This window comes from Rhinatrema bivittatum, chromosome 5 (genome assembly GCF_901001135.1).
Source record: "Rhinatrema bivittatum chromosome 5, aRhiBiv1.1, whole genome shotgun sequence".
NCBI classification, from domain to species: domain Eukaryota; kingdom Metazoa; phylum Chordata; class Amphibia; order Gymnophiona; family Rhinatrematidae; genus Rhinatrema; species Rhinatrema bivittatum.
Window position 1 is genome coordinate 261631860 of NC_042619.1, and position 15153 is coordinate 261647012.

The 15153-nt window shown below is 46.1% G+C and overlaps 1 protein-coding gene across 1 annotated transcript in view; it reads right to left on the bottom strand.

Moving 5' to 3' along the window:
- LOC115092705 (G protein-coupled receptor kinase 5-like) overlaps positions 1 to 14466 on the bottom strand; it is a 174374-nt gene extending 159908 nt beyond the window's left edge. The window contains exon 1 of the mRNA XM_029603914.1: positions 13792 to 14466. Coding sequence (XP_029459774.1) covers positions 13792 to 13843 — 52 coding nt within the window. The 5' untranslated portion in view covers positions 13844 to 14466. The remainder of the gene's footprint in view (positions 1 to 13791) is intronic.
- Between the last annotated feature and the right edge of the window lie 687 nt (positions 14467 to 15153).

Below are 15153 nucleotides of genomic sequence, written 5' to 3' on the forward strand. Positions count from 1 at the left end.
ACAGCTAAACCTTGACTGGCCAGCCAAGTTTAGCCCGGGCCTATAAGCCCTTTCAGTTCTGCAGCTGCAAACATTTGTACCTTTTCAACTTTGCTTTGCTTTAATTCCTCTGATCCCGGTTCTACATCTCTCTTCTCTCACCCTACACTGGTAGAAATTTGGTGCTTGGACTAAGCCTATCCTCTCTCCCTGATCACTGTCCTCCCTTCTCTCTGTGCTGCTGGATAAAGAAAGCAATTTTCAAAGCCATTTAGCCGAGTAAACTGGCCTGTCTGAAGACAGCCCTCCGAGGAGCAGCTAGAAGTGCAGGAGAGAACGAGCTGGAAGTTCAAATCCCAGTTCCCTCCCCCGAGTGTCCGAGACCTGGGTCCTGTCCCTTTTATCTCCCTGTGCCTGACTGTAACCAGGCGATGCAATCTGATCGCATGTTCTCTCTCTCAGAACAAGCACCCGAATGGGCAGTCACAACTTCCTCCACCAGATGTGGTTGCACCCCAAGGTGCTACGGAAGCAATGAAATCAAACCAAAATTAGCCTTTTTTTTTTGTTTGTTTTAAATTAAAGCTGGAAAAGAAGTGAAAATTCTGCCTTCCTGTTCACCTTGGGATTGATGTAGTGAAAATAAGTAATGTCTAGTTCTGAGGGGTTCTTTAGACCAGTGTTTCTCAATCCCCCAGTCCACGGTAACTGCAGGAGGAAGCAAGACCTGCCGCACAGCCAGCAGAGACTTTTCTCAAACCAGCCTCATTCACCACCCTGCGGATATTGGGTTTTCCGTGTTGGGGGCCCGTCCTGAGCCCCCCCCCCCCCCCCATCTCTTGCAAAGAAGCAGCTGCAGCCGAATGTTAACGAGCTGGGGCCAGACCTAAGTCACTGTCTCTTCTCCACAGGCCCTGCCTCCCCCCATACAGGCCCCCAGGGTCACCTCAGGGGCCCCAGGGCGGAGCAGACGCAGACTCCCTCTCAGGACGGTTCATTAAAATTCAGCTGCAGCTGCTCCTCCCCCCCCCCTCCCAGAGACTGGGCCTCACGTTTGGAAACAACCGGGAGAAAAAAAAAAAAGCCGGGGTGGTGGGGGGGTCTTACTGCCCCTGTAGTACTGATGCTGGCTGGGGAGGAGGGGGGGGGGGGATTTCTAATTATTTATTTATTTTTTTGAAATGAGAAAATGTTCCTATACTGGCTGGCTACTTTCTTAAAATGACACAGATCATTGCAGGGCTGACCCATGAGATTTAAAGACCAGGTCACCCCTGAGATTAAGTGTACCCTCCCCCAACACATCCACACTTTAATTTACTGGGGGGGGGCCCACATAATTTAAGGAAGGTAGTTAGCCAGGCCCTGATATACAAAAGCTTGGAAAAAAAACACTACTTTAGACCAAGGGTATTGCTTTGGAAAGAAGATGGGACAGCAATAGCTGTGCCACAACGCCACTGCACAGACTGTTGTACGTGTCCTGGAGCCACAGCCTGGCCACTTTGGGACCCAACGGAGACATTTCTGATTTCACACCAGGCTGAAACGTGTCCGTCCTCCACACAAACCATGATTTAGGCATAATTCAATCGCAGCATACTACACCCCTCCCTCCCCTCCAAGAAAAATATCAGGACCCCCCCCCCCTCACCCTGGCTCACGTGATCCACTTCCTGGAAGCAGTTGGCAAATAAGACCCTAAGAAAGCATTCATTTTACATTTAAGTCCTGGCCTGAACTTCTCCCCCATACCCTGCTGTTTCCAAACAGTGGCATCTATATGATATTTTCTGCCTTTATGGGGAGGTCGGGCTTGGCTTGGCGCTTTTACTGTTATTTGCAAACACTGAAATATGATTCTCCGGCATTCAGTAACCTAAAGAAAACAGGAGACAGATGCTCGAGCAGGAGTCAAGAGAGATTGATGCACTACAGGGGGGGGGGGTTTGTTTGTTTGTCTGTCTATTTTGTGCCTAAGGGAAAAAGCTCAGTCCAGTCCATCCAGCCCAAGATGCAGCCAGAGGGCGCAGCATCGGCAGCCTGCCTTCCCAGCGCACGTGCATTGCACACCTCCATTTGCGACACGACTACGGTTGTCTGTAGACATGAGGCAGACTCCTGGAATCCCTAGGCCCTCAGGGAGAGGTGAGACAGGTCCCGCTTTCACACTCTTAGATTGAAGAAACTCTCCGCAGGGGAAGAGGACAAACCAGGATGCTCTCACCTGTTCCTATTGGCCCAGAGAGAGAGGACAGTGCCACAAGCCTAAGAAACGTGAACCTCTCCAATGACAGGCTGCCCATCTATTTATTTATTTATTTTGCACTCCGCCTTTCAGACACTTCAAAGCCAAGTACATTCAAGGTACTGTGGGCATTTCGCTGTCCCCAGCGGGCTCACAATCTAAGTCTGTACTGATCACAGTCTCTGCGCCCAAATGCTTCCTGCACTATAGGGAAATCAGGAAGCACTGCTCCTTCAAAGTGCAGGACAAATATCCAAAATACTGGGGCATGGGGGAAGGGGCGTTCAGTCACCTTAATTAGCTAATCAGGTTCCTGGAGGGCACAGTATCAGCCTGATGGACATGGAAACGTGTGGCAAAACAGTAGGATTCTGCAGGCTGTGCTCCCTTCTTCTGGAGCAAGAGAAAGCATTATCCAAACAGTGAAAGGCGTTCAGGGGCTTTGGAGACCACGCACGGATGCCACCAACATGTGCGCAGTTCCTCAAACGCTCAACTGCATCAACATCTCTGGATAAATCTGTCGGGCCAAGGGTGGCAGAACCAGAAAACGTTCTCTCCCCCACATGACGACAACAACTCCTGGAACTCTGCCCAGCAGAGAGAGAACGAGTTTGGAAAGGTGAACGCCTTCCAGGAGTACCGAGGAGCTCCAAATGCATTCCTGGGGGATACCAGATCCCCCCCCCTTGCGAAAGCTGGGTCACTGCTGGCGGTCCCTCCTCTGTCAGTGCCTGCAGGACTTCCTCGTGGCTGTTTCCCCTCAGACTATGGCCCAACAAAAAGAAAGGAACCACAAAGACGAGAGAACACTAACATCTCTGTCCTCCGCTCAACACAAGCACAACGAACGCACACAAACGGGCGATGGCCTGAAGGCTAAAATTTCCACTTTCCACCTGTCTTGGATGCGATTTTCAACTACAGCATCCCACAGGACCAGTGAGCAGAAAAACAAAAACAAACAGAAAGGACATAAAATAATCTCTCTCGAAATCTATACGTTTCAGTACAGGCGATGCTTCAATGTTAATAGTCATCTACAGAAATGGAAAAACAAAACAATAAATACCACTTGGCACGCCATTTTATTGGCCCGCCTCGCCATGTGGGGTGGTTAAGTTTATGAAAGTGCTTAGCTGGTTACGAACATGCAATCGCTATTTTGCTGTACAAAGGTGAATTATTACCAAGCATGCATCTGTAAAGGTCCCCCAGCTACAGAAAGACAGGAAAGAAAACATTTGAATCTTGGGCCTTCGGCTGGCAAGCCGCGTGGGGAGAAGCAGTGGCAACAGGAGAAGCTATCAGGGGAGAGAGAAGGGTGCTGGGGATGGTGAGAGGAGAGTGAAACTGGGGGTTGCAGATAGGAAAATGAAAGGGGGAGGGAGAGGGAGGAGAAGAATGATCGGGTCTGTCTGGAAGGCAGCAGGTACAGTAGTAGCTAGGAGGTGCATGTTCATACACAGTCCGGCTAGCAAACTTATCCAGCTAACTTTGGAGGGATATTAAATAGTGAAACTGCACCACTGAATATAGCCGGCTATCTTAAAGTTAGGCGGCTAACTCTTAAAACTGGAGTTAGCCAGTTAACTTAGCTGACTAACAACTCCTCCCAGTCACGGCCTCGTGACCCCTCTAACTTAGCCGGATGAATTCCAGCCACCTCACTTATTAAGCGGCTAGAAGTTAGCCGGATGTGCCCAAGTATGCGCATGCCTATCATCAGAAGGAACGTTTCAGTTTCATCATCTCTTTAATGGTTCTTTTAATTATTGCCCATTCTGTTTTGTTTTATCTTGTTATGTGATGTTGCAAAAGCAGCAATTGCCCTGCTTCATTTATTTTATATGTGATGATTAGTTTATTTAGGCTTTTATTTGTGGGTGATGTCTTGCATTGTGTCTCATTTTACCTATGTTTATTCAGATCTGCTCTTATTTTGTATGGCTGCTGTGAGCCTCCCAGGCTTTGGGCGGCACACGAATAAGTTTATCCACAGCCAGACATTCGCTGAGCCGGCTAATTTCCGAGTTAGCCTCCAGATGTTCCGACGGAAACGTAGGAGCTCAGAAGCAGGGTCCAGGAGACCTAACGCTTGGGTCTCAGCCACACTGACATTGCTTAGCTCTTCAGGATTATTACAAAACGTTGTGGTTAGACATGGGAAGGGAGTCATGCTACCCGAGCTGGTGGACTACCGAGGGAGACAACGAGAAAACCTGCCCTGGAGAAGGAGCGAGATGTATGGCTGCTAGCTGGGGACATCCTTAGCAGTGGGGGCTGGAAGAACTTTAGTTGGGCCTTTTGCAGTCATCTATTATGAAATTATGAATAAAAAGATGGCTGGGGGAGTGGAGAAGAGGAGATTAAACCCAGGTTCACAGCCCTCACGTTGGTTACCTATCCTTAACCCTCCGTTACCTTCACAACATTGAGAAAGCCCTTCCTTCTAGAAAGCACAAACAGCTGTGCCTCAGACTAAGTGATACTGTATAATAAATTCTACCACTTACCGGTAGCTAACAAGAAGTTTTTTTTCTTTTGCATCACAATATTATAATGGGACTACTGTTATACTATTAAGGGTATTCTGTCCACTGCACTAGCCACTTCTCCAAGCTGCTTTCCACAAAAATCCTTGTGCGTCTGTCTCTTAAGGTTCTGTGGTACTGAGTTGCTGTTTGTCGCTGGGAGCCTCAGGCCTGCAGATTGCATTCACAGTACTGCAATGGCAGGCACTGCCTAACAAAAACTCTGCTTCCCAAAAAAATATAGTCCCACTCCAATATATGCAACGGGATCAGAGTAAACACTTGGCTTGCCCAGGGTGGGTGAGAACAGTTGGGGCCAGAGAGCAAGCAGTCAAAACAGTAGCTTGCCAACGCTTTCCCGGCACCCTTGATCTAAACAACTACACCACAGCTACAAAAATTGTCCGGAGACAGGGCCACACCGCTACAGTTCTCGTCATTCATCCCTAATAGTAGACAAATGAATTAGACAGCAACAGTGCCACAACGCTTGGCATCCACCACCACACCTTGCATTAACCCCATTATCTGAAAAGGGGCCCAGCCCCTGTCCTATCCTCATGCAAGTCTTTACCAAGATCCGAAACGGCAGAGTGAGTTTAACCGTGCCAATAGGTCAAGTATTTAACCAACATCACGTGCCTGCTGCTTGCAACATTACACTACAAGACCTGGGACTTTCCACCTTCTCAAGACCCAGCATAGAAAGCCAGGACACTCAGTCAGGAAACTGCCGTAAGGCGCATCAAGCATGCCAACTCCCCCCCCCCCCCCCCCCCCCCCCCCCCCCAAGTGCTGCAGTACTGCAGGCCCCACCATCTTTGGGTCTGCCTTCACTTCTACACTAATCTCTAAGCCAAGCCCGGGCTTTCTTCAGTTCTGTTATTGTTTTTACCATCCCCACTGGGAACCTATGCCACGTATCCACCATCATTAAATGTTTGTGTGCTGGTGACTATGTCAAAAGGCCTATTTCAGGGGACTTTGTTTGGTATCTGGAGACTGATTAGTAGTGCTTAGGGTAACCTGATGATTTCCCAGCCTAAATTGTCCCATGGGAATTGGAAGAGAAATGGGAAGAAATTGATTTTGGCATTTACCATGAGAGCAGGAGACAAAGAGCTTGCACTAACAAGGAACAGCACTCACTCAAGTGACATAACACATGCAAAATGCTCATAGCACACACTAAGGCAAGACAGAGCAGGTAAAAGCTAAACAGCATACACTCCATCAAAAGAAATGCTAAAAATGCCCAAAGCACGCACTAAAACTAAATAGAGCACACTCAACCAACTGAAATAAATGTACAAGATGCCCAGGATGCAATCTAAATCATAATAGAGTGCCCAAAACAAAATAGTGCAAACTAAACGCAAACAGTGCCTGTCTGAGTAAGCCAGAGAGCATCTGTCTATGTGTGTGTGTGTGAGACACAGAATAGGGGGTTTGTGTATGTGTATGCATGCACGTGAGACACAGAGTGGGGGTGTTTATATAGATATGTGTGTGTGTGTTTTGGTTTTTTTTAGTGCACTAGACACAGAGGGAGATTATCTATTTGCATGTACGCCAGACACAGAGGGGGTTTATATGTATGCATGCACCAGAGAGGGTATGTGTGTGTGCATACACACACCAGAAAGAGTGTGTGTGTGTGTGTGTGTGTGTGTGTGTGTATGTGCACCAGGCACATGAAAGGGGTCCTGTATATGCGTGCGCAACCATGCCACATACAGAAGGGTTGTGTATATGTACATGTGTGCGTCAAATATAGAGGGGGTTTCTGTGAGTACACGTGCTAAACACAGAAGAAAAGTATGTATTTGCATGCACCAAACATAGAGGGGATGTGTGTATGCGTGCACGCATCCATGCACCAAACATAGAGAGTCTGTGTGTATGCGTGCACATGTTTACACAACAGAAACAATGGGTGTTTTGTATGTGTATGTGCACCAGACACAAGAGGTTGTATGTGTTTGTGTGTGTATATATGTATATGTATATATGTGTCAGACACAGGAAGTGTGGATGTGTGTATGCATGCATGCCCCTAATACAGACAGTGGTGTTATATGTGTGTGTGTATCAGAAACAGGGTTTGTGTGTGTGTATGTGCGGGTGCATGCCAGACACAGAGTAGGCTCATGTGCATGCTAAACAGAGTGTGTGGGCGCTGTGCCTGGTGCATGCGTGGAAGGGGTATGTATGCACGCACCAGGCCAGAAGGTGCATGTGTGTGCGCGCACGTGCACAACACAAAGGGGGGGTGTATATATGTATGTGTACGTGTGCGTGCTAGACGCTGAGAGAATATGTGTACCTCTGTGTGCTCCATACATAGAGAGAGTGTGGTGTGCATGCATGCATCAGATACAGAGTGGATGTGTGTGTGTATACCTGTGCCAGACACAGGGTGTGTGTGTTTGTATGAGTTCATGCGCCAAGCACAGGAGGTGTCCGCTTTTGTGTGTGCATGCCAGATACAGAGGAAGGGATCTGCGTGTGTGAGCACCAGACACAATGTATTTATTTATTTAAAAGCAGTTGTTACCCGTCTTTCCTACGTTCAGAGGAACATATACAGATTATATGTGTGTGAGAGACACAGGTTGTTTGGGTGTGGGGGGGATATGTGTGTGTATGTGTGCGGATACAGTGGGTGTGTGCTCACCCATATACACATCCCCTCTGTGTCTGGTGGTATCACACACACACACACACACACTCCCCCCCCCTCCAAATATCAGCCCCACGAACACATACATACTAAACCCCCCCTGAGTCTGGCATACAGAATTATACTCATCCTCTGTCTAGCGTTCATATACACACCTTGGCACACGCACACACAAAATCGCACACACACATCCATATACACCCACCCTCTATGTCTGGCATGCACACACACATTCCCCTCTCTGTATCTGATGCATATACACACACACACACATACACACTCTGTGACTGGTGCATACAAGCATACACACCCCTTTCTGTGTTTGGTGTGTGCACACACACCCCCACCCTCTGTATCTGGCACACTCATGTACAGTCAACTTCTGTAGCTGGCACATGCATGCACACTCCCCTTCTATGTCTGATGCACACACACACACACTACCATTCTCTGTCTAAGCATGCGTGCGCACACACCTCTTCTGTGTCTGTGTACACATGCCCACATACAACTCTACTGTGTCTGGCACACACACACATGCACATCCCCTCTCTCTACATGTGGTGTGCACGCGCACACACACGCTATGTGTCTGGTGCACATACATAGACACACCGTCTATACCTGGTGCACACAGAAACATATTCTGTCCCTTTGTGTCTGGTACACAGGCACACACAAACACACTTTCTGGGTCTTGTGTACAGAAAGACATACTTCTGTCCTTTTGTGCCTGGTGAACATATACATACACCCCCTTCCATGCCTCTATGTCTGGCTAACACAGACACACACACACCCTCTGTCCTACTACACATTTCTATAGCACCACACGACATATGCAGCACTGTACAAACAACACACATAAAAGACAGTCCCTGTTCAATGGAGCTTACAATCTAATAAGACAAATTTATAGGACAAGAGACTGCTGAGCAATATAAAATCACTGATTGTTTTATTTCTTTTAAGAAAGCATTGAAAAAAACTTTCTTCTTTCCTCAGGCTTTCAGCAGCGATTACCTCCTTAATCCCCATCCACAGGAGTTTGTTATACTAACCATCCATCTACGATATTTTCCACTGTTCTTGTATATTGATGTGAATGCTCTATTTTTCTTTTATAGTATGCTGTTTCTTATGGTTTTTTAATTATGTGAGTGGAGGAGTAGCCTAGTGGTGAGAGCAGTGGGCTGCAAACCAAGGAAGCCAGGGTTCAAATCCCACTACTACTCGTTGTGACACTGGGCAAGTCATGTCACCCTCCATTGCCTCAGGTACCAACGTAGTGAGCGCTCATGGACAGGAAAATACTTCTAGTACCTGAATGTAATCTGCTTTGATGGGTGGAATATAAATAAGATTATATGCACTTGTGATCTGCCTTGATCTTTATTTGGGATAAACACAAAATATGTCTATTAAACAAACAAATTTTGTTCTTATGCTAGGTAGATGTGCATAGAAATTTCCATATGCAACTCAACATCCACTTCCTCTTAACCCTTGTGCTGATGGGCAGCTATCATAGACTGTTTTTACTTAAAGCGTTTTTGAGGGTGAAAAGTAAAGTATATCCTTTTCAACTGGCTGAAGGATGTGCCCCCTTCTTTTCTGGACTGGCGTCACCGGATGGTAGACATGGTTTGGATGGGTTTTTGGGCACTTTTTTCACTGCTGCTGAAGAAATATGCTGCTATTCACCGAATTCAGGGACTCATTTAACAGCCGGTCTCCAGAGGAAATTGTGACTTCAGACACCTAAAAGCGTAGTCATAGGGCATCAGCCGACTGTGCGGTTATCCTTATTACTAATGACCTGATGATACACGAGCTCACTTTTGGAATTTTGCAGTACTATTTGGTTGATATGATTGGAATTAATTGTTTGATGGGTTTAGGAAAAATGGCTATGCTTATATGGTTACCTGTGTTAGTGTGATGATTGCCAAAAAAAGGTTATAAAAAAAAAAAAAATTCAGACCTATTAGTAAAAATTTGTAACCTATCATTAAAATCATCCATTGTACCTGAAGACTGGAGGATAGCAAATGTAACCCCAATATTTAAAAAGGGCTCCAGGGGCGATCCGGGAAACTACAGACCGGTTAGCCTGACTTCAGTGCCAGTAAAAATAGTGGAAAGTGTTCTAAACATCAAAATCACAGAACATATAGAAAGACATGGTTTAATGGAACAAAGTCAGCATGGCTTTACCCAGGGCAAGTCTTGCCTCACAAATCTGCTTCACTTTTTTGAAGGAGTTAATAAACATGTGGATAAAGGTGAACCGGTAGATATAGTATACTTGGATTTTCAGAAGGCGTTTGACAAAGTTCCTCATGAGAGGCTTCTAGGAAAAGTAAAGTCATGGGATAGGTGGCGATGTCCTTTCGTGGATTGCAAACTGGCTAAAAGACAGGAAACCGAGAGTAGGATTAAATGGACAATTTTTTCAGTGGAAGGGAGTGGACAGTGGAGTGCCTCAGGGATCTGTATTGGGACCCTTACTTTTCAATATATTTATAAATGATCTGGAAAGAAATACGACGAATGAGATAATCATATTTGCAGATGATACAAAATTGTTCAGAGTAGTTAAATCACAAGCAGATTGTGATAAATTGCAGGAAGACCTTGTGAGACTGGAAAATTGGGCATCAAAATGGCAGATGAAATTTAATGTGGATAAGTGCAAGGTGATGCATATAGGGAAAAATAACCCATGCTATAATTACACAATGTTAGGTCCCATATTAGGTGCTAAAACCCAAGAAAGATCTAGGTGTCATAGTGGATAACACATTGAAATCGTCGGTACAGTGTGCTGCGGCAATCAAAAAAGCAAACAGAATGTTGGGAATTATTAGAAAGGGAATGGTGAATAAAATGGAAAATGTCATAATGCCTCTGTATCGCTCCATATTGAGACCGCACCTTGAATACTGTGTACAATTCTCATTGCCGAATCTCAAAAAAGATATAATTGCGATGGAGAAGGTACAGAGAAGGGCTACCAAAATGATAAGGGGAATGGAACAGCTCCCCTATGAGGAAAGACTAAAGAGGTTAGGACTTTTGAGCTTGGAGAAGAGACGGCTGAGGGGGGATATGATAGAGGTGTTTAAAATCATGAGAGGTCCAGAACGGGTAGATGTGAATCGGTTATTTACTCTTTCGGATAATAGAAAGACTAGGGGGCAGTCCATGAAGTTAGCATGGGGCACATTTAAAACTAATCAGAGAAAGTTCTTTTTTACTCAACGCACAATTAAACTCTGGAATTTGTTGCCAGAGGATGTGGTTAGTGCAGTTAGTATAGCTGTGTTTAAAAAGGATTGGATAAGTTCTTGGAGGAGAAGTCCATTACCTGCTATTAATCGTTGACTTAGAAAACAGCCACTGCTATTACTAGCAACAGTAACATGGAACAGACCTAGTTTTTGGGTACTTGCCAGGTTCTTATGGCCTGGATTGGCCACCGTTGGAAACAGGATGCTGGGCTTGATGGACTCTTGGTCTGACCCAGTATGGCATGTTCTTATGTGGGTAACTTGCTGGCACAATAGCTACTACCCTTAACGCTTTTGATGAAACTGCAACATTGCTCTCTACTTCCACAGCAGGGGGGGGTGGGAGGGGAATTAAATTCAGACAGCAAACAAGGGCCCTTACTTTCACAGTCTGGGAAACTGATAAGCATGAAGGTAACCTGCTTGGTGCGGCGGTTACTACACTTAACAGAAGGCATGGGTATTACTATCCTTAACCAATAAGCCTTGATGCTTTTGACACCACTACAACATCGCTCTCCACTTCGACAGCGGGGTGGCAGGGGAAGAAGAGGAATTGGATTCAGATAACAACAAACATGGGCCCTGACTTTTATGGTCCAGGAAACTGATACACAGCATTAGGTAAAAAGCACAGGACTGCTTCTATGGCCAAGCATGTCAAGCAGCGCTGTCTGAATTTTCAAGGTGGCTCTTCTCCCAGAAAAATGTTGTTAGCAGTAAAAATTTTTGTTTTATGGGTAATCAAAAGGCTTGGGGATAACTGCACAGAGCAGCAGTTGCTACCCTTAAGAGAAATATGGAGGTGACCTACAAGATACTAACGTAAGAAGCTTGCCTGGCAGACGGGGTGGGCCATTTGGTCCTTTTCTGCCGTCATTACTAGGACATACATATTGAGGTTCTTAAGTGTCTTCTTATAGTGCATTCTCTGTTTCATTTTGGCAGCTCTCCTCCACTCAAAGTATGGATTGCAACGAATTAATGCCACCCCGTGTGCGTCTTACCTTTCTCTCTCTCTCTCTCTTGACTTCCTGAAATTTCTGACAACTCAACTTCTAAATGCTAACCAAATTATTCCAGCCCTGGGGGTATATGCTCCGCATTGACAGCCCCTCCAGTTTTCATCCAGTGCCATGAGTAGACACGGGCTGTGTTCCTATCCAAAATCATTGTTGAAGTTAATTCAGTAAAAGGCCCAAGATAACAGATTCCTCTCTCCCCCCATGGTCAGAACATCAGCCTGCCCCCTTCTGACACTTCTTGGCCCTTAGGAACCTCTAAATTTGATCCATGGAATTTATTTATTTAGACTACGACCTGTCAGGGAAGGGGCCCTTGCACATAAGTGAGGGCCATCAAGTCAAATCTTCCAATGCTTGAAAAGCTCTCTCAGCTGAATGCAAGGGGATTCCCTCCCTCCCCCCTCCCCAGCATCACTTGTCAATTGTGAAGAGAAAGGGAAACAAAATTCCTCCCTCTCTTCCTACTCCAAAACACCTGATCAGTTTAAATGCCTGAATCACAACTCCCTTCTTCCTATCCCAATCTAAGTGCTTCATCATATCCAGAATCCCCTCCTCCAAAACCATTGCCAGTAACCTCTGAAGTTATTTAGTGCTGTAGCCACAGTCAGCACTGCTAAAAGGTTTCATAATCTCAGCAGGCTCCTAAATAAAGAAATTTTTTTTTAAGTGGTGAAATCCATTATCTCTTAATCTCAAATGGGATACTCTGCCCCTGGTCTGGGTTCTTCCCTGGCACCTGAGGCAAATAAATAAAAAAAAGAGTGGTAGATGATCCCTCCTCCCCTCCCCATCCCCTGCAGATCTATTGACATCTGCACAGCCGGCTTTTATAGGGCGCAGTGTAAACATGCATCTAAATTCTAAGCATGTCCACTTCCAGTTCAGGGCTGAAAAACAGGCCCACGACTGCAAATTTTTTGAGGTTGGCACTTTATCGCCTTACGATATTTTAGTGATGGAAATAGGAGAAAACCAAGAGTAACTGTAAAAAAAAAAAAAAAAAAAAAAGGGAATTTCGTTCCGTTAGAAAAAAAAAAAAAAAAACACAACAATAAATGATGCTCACTCCACTTGGACCCGTTCTGGCATGGCCGCCTGCATTTCCGCAGTGTGTCTGTAAATGTCTACATTCAGTCACATACTGTACGGATGCTGAGCCTGGCAGCCTCACATACCCCTCCCCCAGGCTGATTTATCGAAAGCATAAATATTGATTTTACTGCGCCTTAATCATCCTGATGCCTGAACACCAGCTCTTTTTTTTTGTGGGGAGGGGGGGGAATAGTCATTTCTCCATATAATATTGCACCCAGTAAAAATGACACAAAGATCAAACTAAAAAAAAAAAAAAAAGGGGGGGGGGCTGATCTCCCTCTGTCACCCCTACCCATCGAGCCTGAAGTCCATCGCCAGTTCCTGGATCTCTTTCTCCATCTCTACCTCCTTTGCAAAGGGATATTCTCGCATTTGCATTTAAGAAGCTGTACATGTCCTCCCCTATCACAAGAGTCCAAAACCAATACACAGTATACATATAACACGCACAGATTTTTGATTTGTAAAAGGAATACAATAAATCCAACCCAATAAAATTATTCCATGCCAATTTTTTTTTTTTAAAGAAAAGTGTTAATGTATGACTGTGCGCGAACGTGGATTTTAATGTGTGCGCGTGCGTCTATATATATATATATAAATATATATACCTGGAGACGTTTGCCCTCACAGTGATCGTATATACTGTGTGGAGTTATTTAACAAAGCCGTCCCTCACCCCCTTCGCTTTCTCGCCGCACACACCTACGGAACACAATTCGCCTTTATTTAGTCATTGGCAATGGTGCATACTCAGCCTCCGGCAGCAAACGGAGATAAATTCATCCAGTTCCTTGTAGGCTGGAATCGCCGTATCAATCAATGCCGCAGAGCGCTGTCGGTCTATTCCCTGCGAACAATCCGGGGGCCAGCGGGGAGGGAAGGAGGAAGAAGCAGGCTACAGATTATAGTTACATCTTATTTTTCTTACCTTCTCTGGCTTTCAGCAGCACCGTGTTGGCTACAATGTTCTCCAGCTCCATAACGATCCAGGTCTGAATGGTGGTGGTAGTGGTGGTGGGGGAAAAAAACAGACCTGGGCTCGACTTATTTCCGTTTAAAGTCTGATTGTGCAAGGTGGTTAAGAAAAGAACAAAAAAAACAAAAAAACAAAACCCCCGATTCGAACCGAAATCTTCCCCTAGCAGGGGTCCTGAAGAGCAGGATTGAAAGTGCCAACCCCCACCCCACACTAGTCCTCCTGAACGAGCACGGTATCAATCCGGGGTGACGAGCAGACCCCGGGTGCTGAGATCACGTTGAGCGCGACTCACGAAGCAGGATAAGCTACTCCTCGACCCAGAGCTCAAAGAGACCAGCCCCATCGCCCTAATAATGGGGCCCGATACTGAGCCAGCCCTGCACTAAGGAGCAGGATCCGGAGGGTCCACGCGCAGGTTTGAGAAGGAAAATGCAGCGGAATCCCTCCCCCCCCACCCCGAGCCCCGCCTCGCAGGCGTGAGACCCGGAGCTCGGCTCTTTAATTCCCCGGCGGTGGCGGCAGGAAATAACACGATCGGACACACTGTAGCAATCTGAGACTGAACGGGGCTACACAAGGTTCCAAGGGGGGAGGAGCCCCCAGAGAGGCCGCGTCCAATCAGCGGGGCAGGCTCGGAACCTCGGCGCTGGGGCGTTCCACTAGGCAGGCTCTGACGCTACAGGCGCGTCATCTTATATAAGCAGGCGGTGCCGGTGGAGGAAGGGGGGATGGATGGAAAACCTACATCGCCTGACGAGCGGTGGGAAGCAGGAGCTTACCTGAATGTCCGAGTAAAGCAAGAGCCAGAGACGCTTTCCGTACACCTTCTACACCAATACCGCTTTCCCCAAGCAGCCAGTGCAGACCAGGTTCTAGAAAAAAAAATGTGGTGGTACGTAGCTACGGTAGATCAGGCCCGTCGCTACTAGGTATGCTCAGAGTACAATTCCACAGGACAGCACCAGTGACGTAGCCAGAACTGATTTTTTTTTTGGGTGGACACAAGGTTAACATGGATGGGCTGTAGGCATGCAAGGCCCAGAGCGAGTAGTTGTATTCTTATTGATAAATAATGCCGTACACTGCACCTTACAATGGCTTTCTAAGTAGTCTGCAACCGTCATGATGCATCACATATGACACTTTAAAACATTTTACCTCAATTATTTCAAGCACTTACCAGCATTAAACATTCCTCATTAATCTGTATTAATTTTTAATATTTAGTGCAGTTTATAAATGCACAAGTATATCTTGTAAAAAGCAATGAAAATAAACCGATCCAATCAATTGTGTAATAAACAGAAATAC